The 14,184-nt window shown below is 39.8% G+C and overlaps 1 protein-coding gene across 7 annotated transcripts in view; it reads right to left on the reverse strand.

Moving 5' to 3' along the window:
- Positions 1–826: 826 nt before the first annotated feature.
- c6h11orf65 (chromosome 6 C11orf65 homolog) overlaps positions 827–14,184 on the reverse strand; it is an 86,301-nt gene continuing 72,943 nt past the window's right edge. For 6 of the 7 annotated variants that reach the window (XM_043691853.1, XM_043691851.1, XM_043691850.1 and 3 more), the window contains one exon: positions 9,078–9,413. In XM_043691853.1, coding sequence (XP_043547788.1) covers positions 9,310–9,413 — 104 coding nt within the window. In that variant the 3' untranslated portion in view covers positions 9,078–9,309. Of the gene's footprint in view, positions 1,077–9,077; positions 9,414–14,184 lie in introns of those variants that run through there. The other variant, XM_043691849.1, reaches the window with a different exon arrangement.

Raw genomic sequence — 14,184 nt, forward strand, 5'->3', positions numbered from 1 at the left:
TCACTGTGTTTCTATGAATATGGAAGGACAAAGTTATGGTGAAGCTGCCAGTGCAGACAAGGAATGTGAGCTGTCAGTTCTTCCTGTGGTGAAAAAATTCATTGAGGAAAAGGGCTACACATTCGATCAAATCTTCAATTTGGACAAGACATGTTTATACTGGAAGTGAATGCCATCCAGACCTACATTTTTTGAGAATGAAGCACACGGTCCAGGTTTTAAGGTCGCAAGGGATCGTATGACTGTATCGTTGGGTGCCAATGCTAGTGGAGACTTAAAGCTTAAACTTGTGTTGGTTGTACCACTCTGCCAATGTGTGAGCCTTGAAAGGTTACCTGGAAGCCAACCGAGGTGTCTACTTCAGGCCAAGCAAAAGAGGTTTGATGTTGGAACAGATTTTTTCTGACCTTATTGTTGATGTTTGAAGATATTTTTAGAAATTATTGCAGGAGAAAAAATTTGAATTTCAAGATTCTCTTCAGTCTGAACAGTGCACCAAGCCATTTTCCCATTTTCCCAAAGTGTTATTTCTACCTCTGAACACAACCTGTCTCATTCAACCCATGGACCAGGGTGAAATAGCAGCTTTTAAAGCTTATTATTTAAGGCATGCATTCAGGAAGCTGATTGCAGCTACTGAGGGGGATAATGAGTATGGTGTTCCTCAGTTTTGGAAGAGCTTTAACATTAAGAATGTTATTGACATCATCATGGTGTGATATTAGTAAGGACTGCTTGCATGCAGTTTGTTGGCAGCTTCTGTCGGATTTTCTTCATGATTTTAAAGGTGTTGAAGTGTCAGAGGAGCTCCCAGCAATCAAAGAACGTTGTGTTGCTCTTGCAAAGCAAGTTGGATTTGAGGAAGCGGAGACTGAGGATGTTGAGGAGCTGCTTGAATCCCATTGTGAAGACCTCTCCATGGCTGATCTACAACAATTTGTTGCTGCTGGGCAAATTGAAGCTGGAGATAAGACAATGAAGTCCACGATGCAGCACTACGAGAACTTCCCACTTCTCTTTTAGTTTTCTTTCTTGAGGGAAGTTGAGAAGCAGTTGCAGCTCTCAGAAGACAATAACTACAATGCAGAACACAGTAGATTAGCAGTTTGTGGCAAAAAGTCTTTTCTGACACCCTATGAACAGCTTCTTCATGAAAGAAGGAAGATGGAAAGTAGCAACAAGTAGATGCCATTTTTAAGCTAATCCCAAGAAACAAACTAAGGACATGAACCACAGCCATCCTTCTGGATAAATATTTTTTTCGTCATAACCCTGCACCCAGAACTGCACCTGAAAGTGATGATAATTCTAATGATGGCCCTGTCTTCTTAGCATAGTGCTGTAACTCAGCAAACTCAGAAACCCATTCAAGTTACCTTCCAGTTTTTCAGGGTGAAGTGTTAAATTTGTTGTATTATTTCATTAAAATAATGATCTTATCATTTACTTAGACTTGTGCTAATGTTTGTGTTAGGCTAACTATTTTTGTTTCGATTTTTACAGATTTTTTTGGTGCTCCATCTCGAAGCCTGTTTTCCCACAAGCCCCATTATTTCTATTGCACAAATTTCTATAATGGGAGATCACATGAGAACACAACAATCGTGTCATTGAAGAACAGACTGTATAGAAATAGGCCATATTATCAGATTATTCAAATGGCTATTGTTGGAACATGATTTGGAGCAACGTATGGATCTGTAACACTCAGGAACTTGGTCAAAGAAAAGTACCTAAACAAGGCTATGGCAGAGAATCAAGATGCCCATGGGTTATGACATTTTGCAACTTATAAACCAGGAGCGTTGATGGGATAACAAAAGGTGGATGTGATGAGAACGATTATGGGTAAGGATACATCATCCTCGATGGTTTCAGTCCTGCTGCTGACAGCCTCAGGGATGGCCACTCCATTGATGGCAAGCATTCTCCTCTGTTGTAAATAGGTAACATCATCTACTTGGGTATTGTGATTGTCATGGTAGAATAGCTGGCAATGTGTTTAACCTGAGAGATATGGTGTGAGGCCCTCTGTAGTAATGTGCGGGAAGTGCAGCTATGAACGTTTGGGTATTAACTCTTGATTAAAAACAATTGTTTGTAGGTGAGTTATGGGGATTTGACTAATTGAACAGTCTTTGGGACTAATGGTGTAGTTGGCAGGATATGGCATTTGAGGATGAATTCAGTGACCATGGCTCTTCACATCAGGTCATTGAACTTCTTGTAGCCCTGCATCCAGGTCTTCAAGACTTGACTAACAGCATTGACCTAAATGGCTCTGATTCAATTTCCTCATGTGTAATTATTTGGAAAACCTCTTGGGTCCCTCTGGATATCGTACTTCTCCTCCTTCTAACCCCACCACCAAGGGGTCATATTTATTGTCCAAGAACTTTGGAGCATGTTCTCTCCCATGTTGCACCTTTACAAAATGTATCGCTCCTTCCTGAGCCATAGATTGGCCTCCTTGCATGCTACAATCTGCCTGTACTGCTCAAAACAAAGCTTTTCATTGTGCTTAGGTACACGTGACAATAAACAAATCAATTCAGTTCATTGCTAGCCTCAAAGTGAGAGCAGACAACACACTGTTGACAAGTTACCTTCATTACACAAATAAGCATTCAAAATTGCAAGTCCTGTTATTTTCAGGGGTGGTCCAGTTTAGGTTAAAAGCTAAATATTGGTATAGAGTTAAAGCTGCACTTCCCTTTTTGTGAAAAATGCAATGCAATGTTTAGAAGTCCATATAAACAGGAAGATAGGGCATCAGCTTAATGTCTCTGTTGACAAGTGCAGTAACAAACATGGAAGCAATCTCTCAGCATTACGTGAAGACTTTTTTTTAACTGGAACATAAGAGGCTGAGATATAGATAAGCTGAATGGCAGGTGTTTTTTCCCTGGGCTGGGGGATTTCAAGATTAGGGGGCAGGTGTTTTTTTCCCTGGGGTGGAGGATTTCAAGATTAGGGAGCATAGTTTTAAGGTGAGAGGAGAAAGATTTAAAAAAGACATGGAGGCAGTTTTGTTTCTACACAGAGTGTGGTTTGTGTATGGGATGAACTTCCAGAGGATACAATCACAACATTTAAAAGACATTTAGAAAAGTACATAAATAAGAAATGTTTGGAGGGATATGGGCCAAGCAGAGGCAGGTGGAACTAGTTTAGTTTGGGATTATAATCAGCATAGACTGGTTGGACGGAAGGATCTGTTTCTGTGCTCTATGATTCTTTGACTCTATGACTTTATAATACGTGGTGCACCCAAATTCTAAATGAAATTTGAGCTCGCAAACCTGATGATACAGGAAGTTATTAGCTTGATGTCATACTTTGTTGTTTTAATGGTCCTTTGAAGTGCCTTAGAATGTTTTATTATGTTAAAGGTGATATACAAAAATAAGTTGTTGCTTCATGAATAGGCTGGGGCTGTTTTCCCTGGAGCGTTGGAGGCTGAGGGGTGACCTTATACAGGTTTATAAAATCATGAGGGGCATGGATAGGATAAATAGACAAAGTCTCTTCCCTGGGGTGGGGGAATCCAGAATGAGAGAGGGGAAAGATATAAAAGAGACCTAAGGAGCAACTTTTTCACGCAGAGGGTGGTACGTGTATTGAATGAGCTGCCAGAGGAAGTGGTGGAGGCTGGTACAATTGTAACATTTAAAAGGCATCTGGCTGAGTATATGAATAAGAAGGGTTTGGAGGGATATGGGCCGGGTGCTGACAGGTGGGACTAGATTGGGTTGGGATATCAAGTCAGCATGGACAAGTTGGACCAAAGGGTCTGTTTCTGTGCTGTACATCTCTATGACTCTAATTGCTTGCTGGGCAAGCAATGCAGCCTTCAGGACTCATGCTCCTAGCTGCCCAGAGTAACATCTAACCCCTAACCAAAAGGTCCCCTGCCACACTTACATTCCTTTTCACTTCTCCCACTTGATTGGAGTCCTACACAGTGGTTCTATGGTCAGTTTGCTCATCATCTTAAACTGTTGCTCTCATTCACATAAGTTGCATAAACCACAAATCATCCCTGGACAATCAAGGTGCTCAGGTTCCTCCACTGCTATTGTCTGGGTCCCCATTTTTGCCTGACTTGCAACCACAAGTTGATGTTCCTGAGCATCAACCAAATCAGAAGTATCTTGTTTAAAGGATGCAACAACATCCTGAAACCTGAAGAGTCCAAGTGATTTTTCCCCTCCCTGATTAATCTCAGTGTCCAAAGCTCAGACTCCAGTGTTATCATCTGATATGATCTGAAGGCGTGTGAAATGTAATAGATGAGGGAACGGGTGATTGATGTATTAAGGAAGGATTAATTGTGTTTCAATTGATTGTTATATTTATGGGGAGATAGTAATCAGTGGGGTCTGAGCTTTATGGAATTTGGTTAGCTGAATTAAAGGTTTCATCAGAAATGCGGGTATGGATTTTGTTCAGAACCATTTCTCTTCTAGTGTATAACATCCAGCTCATCAAATTTGAGGTGACGTTCCTCAAACTACAGACACTTTCTGCAGATGTACTTACCACAGCACACACTGCTGTCCTACACGCTGCAGCTCATCACCTGCCCTGCCATCATTGTGTTTCATTTAATTAGGTTACAAGTTTAGAAATATCACTCAACTGCTGTATGTAATTGTATTAAGTAGTTTAATTAGTGAAGCTACGAATTTATTGCAATACATATATCTCCCAAATGGCACTTGAAACTGTAAAATCTTGAACATTGCCAACAATCACTTACCTGCTCACTAAATTAATGCCTAACCAGCAAAGTCTGGAGGCTGAAAAGTGTCTAAAAACCAGCACATCCCTCCCATTCTGCATCAAGTTTCCACCTGCACCAAATTCAAAGTTAGCACTTGTTTCATATCATATCCACTTGTGCAGTCACTAAATGTGCCTGCTTTAGTGACTCCCACCCAAGTTGGAGCTGCGAAGTCAGCTTCCCGTTACAGAAAAGCGCAGCAGGTCAGGCAGCATCCAAGGAACAGGAGAATCGACGTTTCGGGCATAAGCCCTTCTTCAGGAAGGGCTTATGCCCGAAACGTCGATTCTCCTGTTCCTTGGATGCTACCTGACCTGCTGCGCTTTTCCAGCAACACATTTTCAGCTCTGATCTCCAGCATCTGCAGCCCTCACTTTCTCTCTTCCCGTTACAGAAACACCTATTCATACAACCACTTTCTGTTGATTGAATTGCCATTGCCAGGCAAATGCTATTAAACTGGGCTTTTTTGTTTACTAGTTTGCAGTTGTGAAGGTCCATGTCAAAGTTTGAATGTTAATCTAAACTACCCCAGAAAAAAATACCAGACGTATCTCAGCTGCACCAAGTTTGTACTCATTCATGATCACTCCCACACAGCACAAATGGCTTCTTCCAGAGGTATTTTTATAGAGTCATAGAGATGCAGTTATGTGGTAATATTCTGGCATCAGTATATTAACACTGACATAAGCTTTCTTATTGAACTCAACATTCCCTGCATACATCAAGTGAAAGTAAAAACAGGAAGTGTTCTCCCTGATCTTTGATGGTTTGCAATGCCCTGAACAGGTCTAAATTTTGCGTATAAATTAATCAATTGGAAGCATGGGTGATTTGGAGGTTGTAGTTAATAGATGAAAAAAATACCAGTGTGATTCAGTGATTGGGGAAACAAAAAGCATACAGTTGCATCTAAGAGTACTCTGCATATTAAAAAAAAGCAAGGAATATTCTCCCTGTCTTTAACAGATTTTACATGTTAATTAATCAATTGGAAAACACTGGTGGCTAATAGATGAAAATACCGCAGGTGTTTTGGCAGTGCAAAACAAAACAGTTCAGTTGTGTGTAAGAGCACTTCTGGATATAAAAGAAAAACAAGCATGGTATACAACTTTGTTTAATGAATTAGTTAGAAGATCAGAGGTCACAGCACAGAAACAGATGTGAATAGTTTAAGTGTGGCCTTACAGTAAGTCTGCAGTAGTGAGTAGAGTGGATTCTTTCTTGACTATATGTTGTATTGAGATATGTCTTTTAATTAAACTTAAAAATATAATCCATAAGTATTAATTTAACCTGGACCAGTGTTTTGTAGAGGAGTAAGACAGCTATTTTCTGGGTCTGTAGATTGAAAGTAGCAAAAATGGCCTTTAGTAGAGTGATATGCTCCTCTTGTCAGATGTGGGAGTTTAGGGAGAGTTTACATGTTACTGAGGATTATATCTGCAATAAATGCTGTTGGTTGCAAACCCTATCAGATTGAATAGATTGGGTTGGAGAGACTGTTAGAAGAAATTAGGAATTTACAAAAGCAAGGGGATGTGATGGATGGCAGTTACAGGAAGGGAGAAAAGTCTCAGATACAGTCACACAGATGGGTTAATTCCAGGAAAGGTTAGAGAGGTAGGCAGGTCGTGCAGGAGTCTTCTGTGGCTATCCCCATTTCAAACAGGTATGCAGTTTTGGAAAATGAAGTGGTTGATGGATTCTCAGCGGAACATAGCACGAACAGCCAAGTTTCTGGTATTGAGACTGGCTCTAATGCAATGAGGGATACGTCGGGTTCCAAGAGATCGATTGTGTTAGGGGACTCTTTAGTCCAAGGTACAGACAGATGTTTCTGTGGCCAGCAGTGAAAAGTCAGAATGGTGTGTTGCTTCCCTACTGCCAGGATCAAGGATGTCTCAAAGAGGGTTCTCATGGGGGAGAGGGGCCAGCAGGAGGTCATAGTCCACATTGGAACCAACGACATAGGAAGGGAAAAGGTTGAGATTCTGAAGAGAGATTACAGGAGTTAGGCAGAAATTTAAAAAGGAGGTCCTCGAGAGTAGTAATATCTGGATTATTCCCAGTGCTACAAGTCAGTGAAGGCAGGAATAGGAGCATAAAACAGATGAATGCATGGCTGAGGAGCTGGTATATGGGAGAACGATTCACATTTTTGGATCATTGGAATTTCTTTTGGGGTAGACGTGACTTGTACAAGAAGGACGGATTGCACCTAAATTGGAAGGGGACTAATATACTGGCAGGGAAATTTGCTAGAGCTGTTCGGGAGGATTTAAAGTTTTAAGGTGGCGGGATGATGGGACCCAGAGAGATAGTGAGGAAAGAGATCAATCTGAGACTGGTACAGTTGAGAAGAGAAGCGAGTCAAACAGTCAGGGACAAAGCATAATCTGGATTAGTGGTGCTGGAAGAGCACAGCAGATATGGGCCGGGTGCTGGCAGGTAGGACTAGATTGGGTTGGGATATCTGGTCGGCATGGTCAAGTTGGACTGAAGAGTCTGTTTCCATGCTGTACATCTCTGTGATTCTATGACTCTTTCAGACATAGAATGAAAGTACAGCCATAAAGTCAAAATAGGTTTAGAATGAAAGTATAATCGTAAGATATTCTATACACTTGTATGTTTAATATAGAAACTTAGTAAATTCTGAAATAAAAATACCACAAGTAAAATCTTGACTTTCTTTGATAGTCAAAATGGATGGTTGGAAGTTGGCAGCTTGTTTTACATTTCTCCTGATTTTTATTTTCCTAAACTTCAATGAAAGTACTAATTTAGATAAATGTAAACAGACTGTCAACTCACTGTCAGCAGTTTTATGCTGTCACAGTTAAGATCAACTCCATGTGTGTCCAGGAACTGACTGATAGCACGAGCAGCTTTATGACCCGTGTGGTATAAACAATTCTGTGGAAAGGTTGCAAAATACCTGGAATTATCTACATCCTGAGTGTATTTGAATGTGCGTGTGCATGTCACAAACAACATGGCAGCTTTTATACTATTCATCCTTCCATACACAAAAGGGAATTGGGAGTGATCTAAGATTTTTATGGCAAGGTATTAGCAAAGGCTGATAATATTAAAGATTATATTCTCCACGCAAAACAGGATCTTGTGCAGAAACATAAATATCATCTTGCTTTCTGGATAATGCTTTAACAGTTAATTTTAAAACTTTATTGTTTTGTTTAATCCCCAAGAGCCAACATCTAATAGTGGGGAGGAAGGAATTTGAGTTGCAAACAAAATTCTAACAAGGTTAAATCAACAGAAGGTAAGTGATTGGATGATAAGGTATCCCTTGCAGTTCAGTGAGGTGGGGTGGGGAGCTAGTTATTTCAAGTTCTTTTACCTTTTCTCAGTTTCAATTTGTAACTGTCCCTCAGCATAAGTAATTTGTTAAATATACTACATGTCAGCTGGGCTAATGTTTTTAGGTCTTAAAAAGAAGAAGAGTTAGGTGAGAATCTGTGACCCATGGGATAAAAAAGCTGATAGCACCAAGAATGTTAGCGCTGGAGTAGTAATATCACTGATTTAGTGATCCAGATGTCCAGGCTCATGCTTTGAGATAATGAGTTCAACTACTTGAATTAAGTTAATTACTAATTTGGAATTGAAAGCTAGCCTCAATAACGTGACCATGAAGCTGTCATCAATTGTTGTAAAAATTAATCTCGTTCACTAAAGCCCCTTTTGGAAATGAAATTTGCCATCTTTACCTAGTCTAGCCTCTGTGTGACTCCAGAGCAACAGCAATGTGATTAATTCTGAAACTCCTGTGAAATAACAGGGAAATGACGACAAATGCTGGCCTTGCCAATGAAACTAGGTCCCATGAAAGAATAAATAGCATGTGTCCAAGTGAATCACTTGGTCCAAGTGAATCATCTTCTGCATATTTCTAACATTTGGAAACTGAATATTCGTTTTGCAAACACAGTTTGCCAGGTGAAGAACATTACAATTATATTTGTATGAATATTATAAGTTACTTTTGTCAAAGGTATTCCCTGATTCAATGTAAGCCTTAAGCTCAATACAACAATTAATATGACAACTATAAATCAATAATGAGAGTACCCACATGACCAGAATTGTGTGATAATAGGACAAATCGTTTTTTGAATCCACTCACAAACTCAAGGTAAATGGAATGCTTAACAAAAATCCATGGATTTTGACTCCAGTTCCAGATAAATTAATACATTATCTTTATTGTTATGCAAATATACTATCAAATGTATATTCTACAAGAATATAAGGCTGTAATGAAACATTATAATAGATTGTGCTTTTGATACTACTACTGTTGAAAAAAGTTATCCATGAACAAATTCCACAAGACCATTTAATAAAGGATAATACATACATTTTCAGCGTCACAACAGTATATCAATTTTCAGCTAAGGCAATATCTACATTTTTACCTATTTTTTGATCTGATGATACATTTGTGCTTACACCATTTTTTGATGATCATAAAATTTATTTGTTCTTGGTTAAAAAGTATATTGTGCAGCATCCTGCATAGCTGCGTAGGTATTCATTACACATAATCTAACTTGTTTGTAGAGATCATTTTCCACAAAATGGGATCTTGAGCCTATGGATGAATTGTGAAACAGAATTTAATGTATGTCTTGATCATGAATGCTTGCCACAAAATGTCTTTATTTGAACATATTAACTTCTGAGGGTTACAGAGACTTCACATTTTATTCCAACCCACACAAATGTCATACGCGAATTGATATGTTTTTTATGCCAATTGATGATTTGGACAGAATATTGGCATGTAAAATTGGGAATATAGCCGTTTTGGATCATGCACCAGTATATTTAGATATTAAAGCTAAGGGTAGTGGAATGAATGCACGACACTGGTGCATGGATTCATTTTTGTTAGGGGATAGTAAATTTATTGAATATATTACAAGAGAGCTTTGGACCTTTTGGGATATTAATTCAATTACAACTAGCAATCCAGCAATACGTTGGGAGGCCACTAAGGCATATTTACAAGGTCTGATCATTTTATATTTGACGACTAGGAAAAGGCAGAGGGAGGAGCAGCAAGGGATGCTGGAGGCCCGACTGAAGGTAGCTGAGAAAACATATTATAACAGGCTTTCATTGCTTAAGTTTCAGCGGGTCACATCTCTCCAGGCTGCTCTCAACTCAATACACACACAAGTGGCTAACACAGAGATCTCCTTAGCCAAACAAAGATTGTTTGAATTCAGAAATAAGCCTGGTAGATATCCGGCTTATTTGACCAGGAGGAGAAACGCCTCCCAATCTATTACATCTGTGAGGGAGAAGGCTAATACGATTACCTGTGAATTGAAAAAGATCAATGCTAGGTTTAGAGAATTGTGCACGTTAAAGATCTCCTGTAATTTGGAAGGGACAGGTCTGTCTTAAATTACTGTTGCTTCTCAAGGTAATGGTGGTTGCTGCAGCTTATACATGGGATTTGCCAGAAGAAGTGGTGGAGGCTGGTACAATTACAACCTTTAAAAGGCATCTGGGTAGGTGTATGGTTAGGAAGGGATTAGAGGGATAAGGGTCAAGTTCTGGCAAATGGGGTTCAATTCATTTAGGATATCTGATCAGCATGGACATGTTGGACCAAGGGGTCTTTTTCTGTGCTGTACATCTCTATGACTCAATATTTTGAAGAGCTATATCGGTCGGATGGGAGCAAACACAATACAATGGGAATGCAGTCCTTCTTTGAAAGTCTGGACCTCCCCAATATGAGTACAGAGCAGGCTTCCCTTTTGAATGCGCCTTTAACAGTACAGGAAGTGCAGGAAGCAATAAGACATCACCAGGGTGGCTAAGCACCGTGGCCAGATGGATTCCCAACTGAATTCTATAAGGAATTCATAAACATGTTAGTGGACCCACTTCTGGGGATATACAAATATTCTTATACACAGGATTGTCTGTTGCCACTCTTAGGGAGGCTAATATCTCCCTTATTTTAAAGAAAGGGAAGGACTCCGAAGAATGTGCTTCATATAAACCAATCTTGCTACTGAATGTAGATTTCAAAATTTTATCAAAGATATTGGCTTTGAGGTTGGAGAAGGTCTTGCCCCATATTATAAAAGAAGACCATACACGTTTTGTTAAAGGCTGCAGTTTCTCGAACAATATTAGTAGAGTACTGAATACAGTACAGGTATGTCAGCAAAGATTGATTCCAGGGTTGATGGTCTCCCTAGATACAGAAAAGGCTTTTGATCAGATAGAATGGCCGTATCTATTTTAGGTTCTAGAATGTTTTGGTTTGGGTGGGGATCCTTTGCCAGATGGGTAGCAGTATTGTATAATGATCCTAAGGTGGCAGTTATTACAAATGGTGTTAAGTCAAATAATTTTAATAGTAGAAGAGGTAGGCGACAGGGGTGCCCTTTATCATCGCTGCTATTTACCTTGGTGATTGAACCGTTAGCCAAAACTATCAGAAGGGACTCTGAAATAGTAGCGCCAAAGGTGGGAATGGGGGAGCATAAGATCATCCTATATGCTGACGACATCCTTTTATTCTTGGCCAATCCGAGAAGTCTATTCCCCGATTGATCCAAACAATTAATTCATATGGTAGTTTCTCAGGTTATAGAATCAATTTCACAAAATCAGAAGCCATGCCGGAAGGGGGATTAGTGGAGGTGCCTAACTTGAAGGATCGAATGCAATTCCCGTTTGGATGGTCACCAAGAGGTTTATTGTACTTGGGAATTGTTATTACCCCTTCCTTCCACCAGCTGTATAAAGCTAACTATATACAACTATTGGAAAGGATAAAACAGGATTTGCAGCGGTGGGAGGGGTTACCGTTATCGTGGCTGGGCCAAATAGCCCTGATTAAGATGAATGTCCTTCCTCGACTGCTATACCTCATGAGAATGCTCCCGTTGTTGTTACCTAGACAAGTATGACGAAGAATTAATGGTTGGCAAGAGTCCTTTATTTGGTGCCATAGGCGTCCTCTAATTAAATTCACTAAATTGCAGCATCTGCAGGCTGGGGGAGTCGGTGGGGGTGGGTGTATCTTCCAGATTTGAAGAAATACCAAATAAGTGCTCTGTTAACATATGTTGGTGACTGGGTACGGGTGAATTCAGAGTCAATTTGGCTTGATATTGAAGCCTCACAGTCGAGATATCCTCTAATTAATTTATTATTTATGGACAAGATGAAATCCGTGACCCAGCAGTGCAACAGTCTAATTACCTTAAATACGGTGAAAGCCTGGAGGGTAATGAGGCAAGATGAGGGCAATTGGTCTAAGACTTTGCTATTTACCCCGTTGGTAGAAGCCCAAGGATTTAAACCTGGGGCAATGGACTCTAGCTTTAAGACATGGGAGAATAAGAGAATTCTATGTTTGGGAGATTTATTCGAGGGGGACGTCCTGATGTCATTTAATCAGTTAAATCAGAAATATGGATTGTCCAATAGGGACCTTTTCCAATACTTCCCGATAAGGAACTATATACAGAGGAAGACCACACTCCTGGTCCAGTGTTAAAAATCAGATGCGGAGAAAAGAATACTCCGGTGTACAGGTGCTCTTTCACTTAGTACTTTACATCATTTACAGAAAGGCCGTGCTCTGGGGGATATGGAAGGACTTTGCATGACGTGGAACCAAGAGTTAGGAGAGGACATTTTACTGGAGATATGGGAAGACATCTGGAGAACGTAAGGAAAATTTCAGTATGTAACAGAGCGCAGGCTATGCAATTGAAGATCTTACACATGGCTCATATGGCGCCAGAGAGGCTAGCTAAGTTTAAGAGAGGAGCGTCACCAGAATGTCCCAAATGTAACATGAGTATAGGCATCTTACACACTGCTACCGGTTATGTTGTACGATTCAGAGATACTGGAGTGCTATAGTAAGGGAGCGAAAGGAGATCCTGGCGATTGAAATTAACATGGATTCAGTAATTCTTCTTTTGGAGCTGCCAAATTTGCCCTGTCTGGGGAAACACAGGAAGAGACTGTGCAATATCTTTACCCATTGCGCGAGAAGAACATTCTACTGAATTGGACATCAGAAAAACCACCAGGGTGGCGTAGGCTAGATGGAGCATCTCCCCCAAGATAATCTCACAAATATGGTGCACCACAAAACGGAACAGTTTTATAGGACGTGGTGGCTCTTTTTAAATTACATTGACGCAGACTTATCGGCAATATTAGTCAGGGCCGTGGTATAGCCGTGGGAATCAGTAAGGGTGCCAGTGGGACCCCGGGATGAGGAGACTGGAAGGAAAAGAATATGGGTTCTGTAGATGGTATTCCCAGGGATGGGAGCCTCAGCGGAGGTGTGATGAGTGAGATAGAATAAAGTAATGAGATATTATTTAAGTTATTTGAATGTAGTACTTATTTCATATGTTTGTAGTTTAGTTTTATTTAAGTACATACGTTTGTTTTGGTAGAATAGTGGGGTGTTTATTAACAATGATACTATGCTATGGCCTTGTTTTGTGTACTACTTTTTTTTCTGTTTTGATGGTGTTATTTTTTTTCTTTGTATATAAGTGTTTTGTAAAAGATTTAAAAAGCTTTTCAATAAAAATACTTATTAAAATAAAACTTCGGAGGGTTACAATTACCACTTTAATTTAATCATGGCAATTCTCAACATGCTTGAGAAAATACTTTCTTGAATTTATACAGCAACTGTATTAAATAAATTTGAAACTATTAAGTACTTTTGGTTATTAATGACTGAAAGTTGAGAATTCAAATTACATTTCCAATAAAGCTACAACTTTGAGCATGTAATTAAATTTAGTGTGACCTATTACAAAATTAATGCCTTAAACTCACAGACATGCACATTGTTTACAAGCAACCCTGTATTTTAGAACATAGAACATAGAACATTATAGCGCAGTACAGCCCCTTCAGCCCTTGATGTTGCACCAACCTGTGAAACCAATCTGAAGCCCATCTAACCTACACTATTCCATTCTCGTCCATATGCCTATCCAATGACCATTTATTGCCCTTAAAGTTGGTGAGTCTACTACTGTTGCAGGCAGCGCTTTCCATGCCCCAATACTCTCCGAGTAAAGAAACTACCTCTGACATCCGTCCGACATCTTTCACCCCTCAATTTAAAGCTATGTCCCCTCGTGCTAGCTATCGCCATTCGAGGAAAAAGGCTCTCACTGTCCAAACTACCTAACCCTCTGCTTATCTTTTATGTCACAATTAAGTCATCTTTCAACCTTCTTCTCTCTAACAAAAATAGTCTGAAGTCCCTCAGCCTTTCAGTATACGACCTTCGCTCCATAGAGTCATAGTCATAGAGATGTACATCATGGAAACAGACCCTTTGGTCC

The sequence above is a fragment of the Chiloscyllium plagiosum genome, chromosome 6 (assembly GCF_004010195.1).
Source record: "Chiloscyllium plagiosum isolate BGI_BamShark_2017 chromosome 6, ASM401019v2, whole genome shotgun sequence".
NCBI lineage: Eukaryota > Metazoa > Chordata > Chondrichthyes > Orectolobiformes > Hemiscylliidae > Chiloscyllium > Chiloscyllium plagiosum.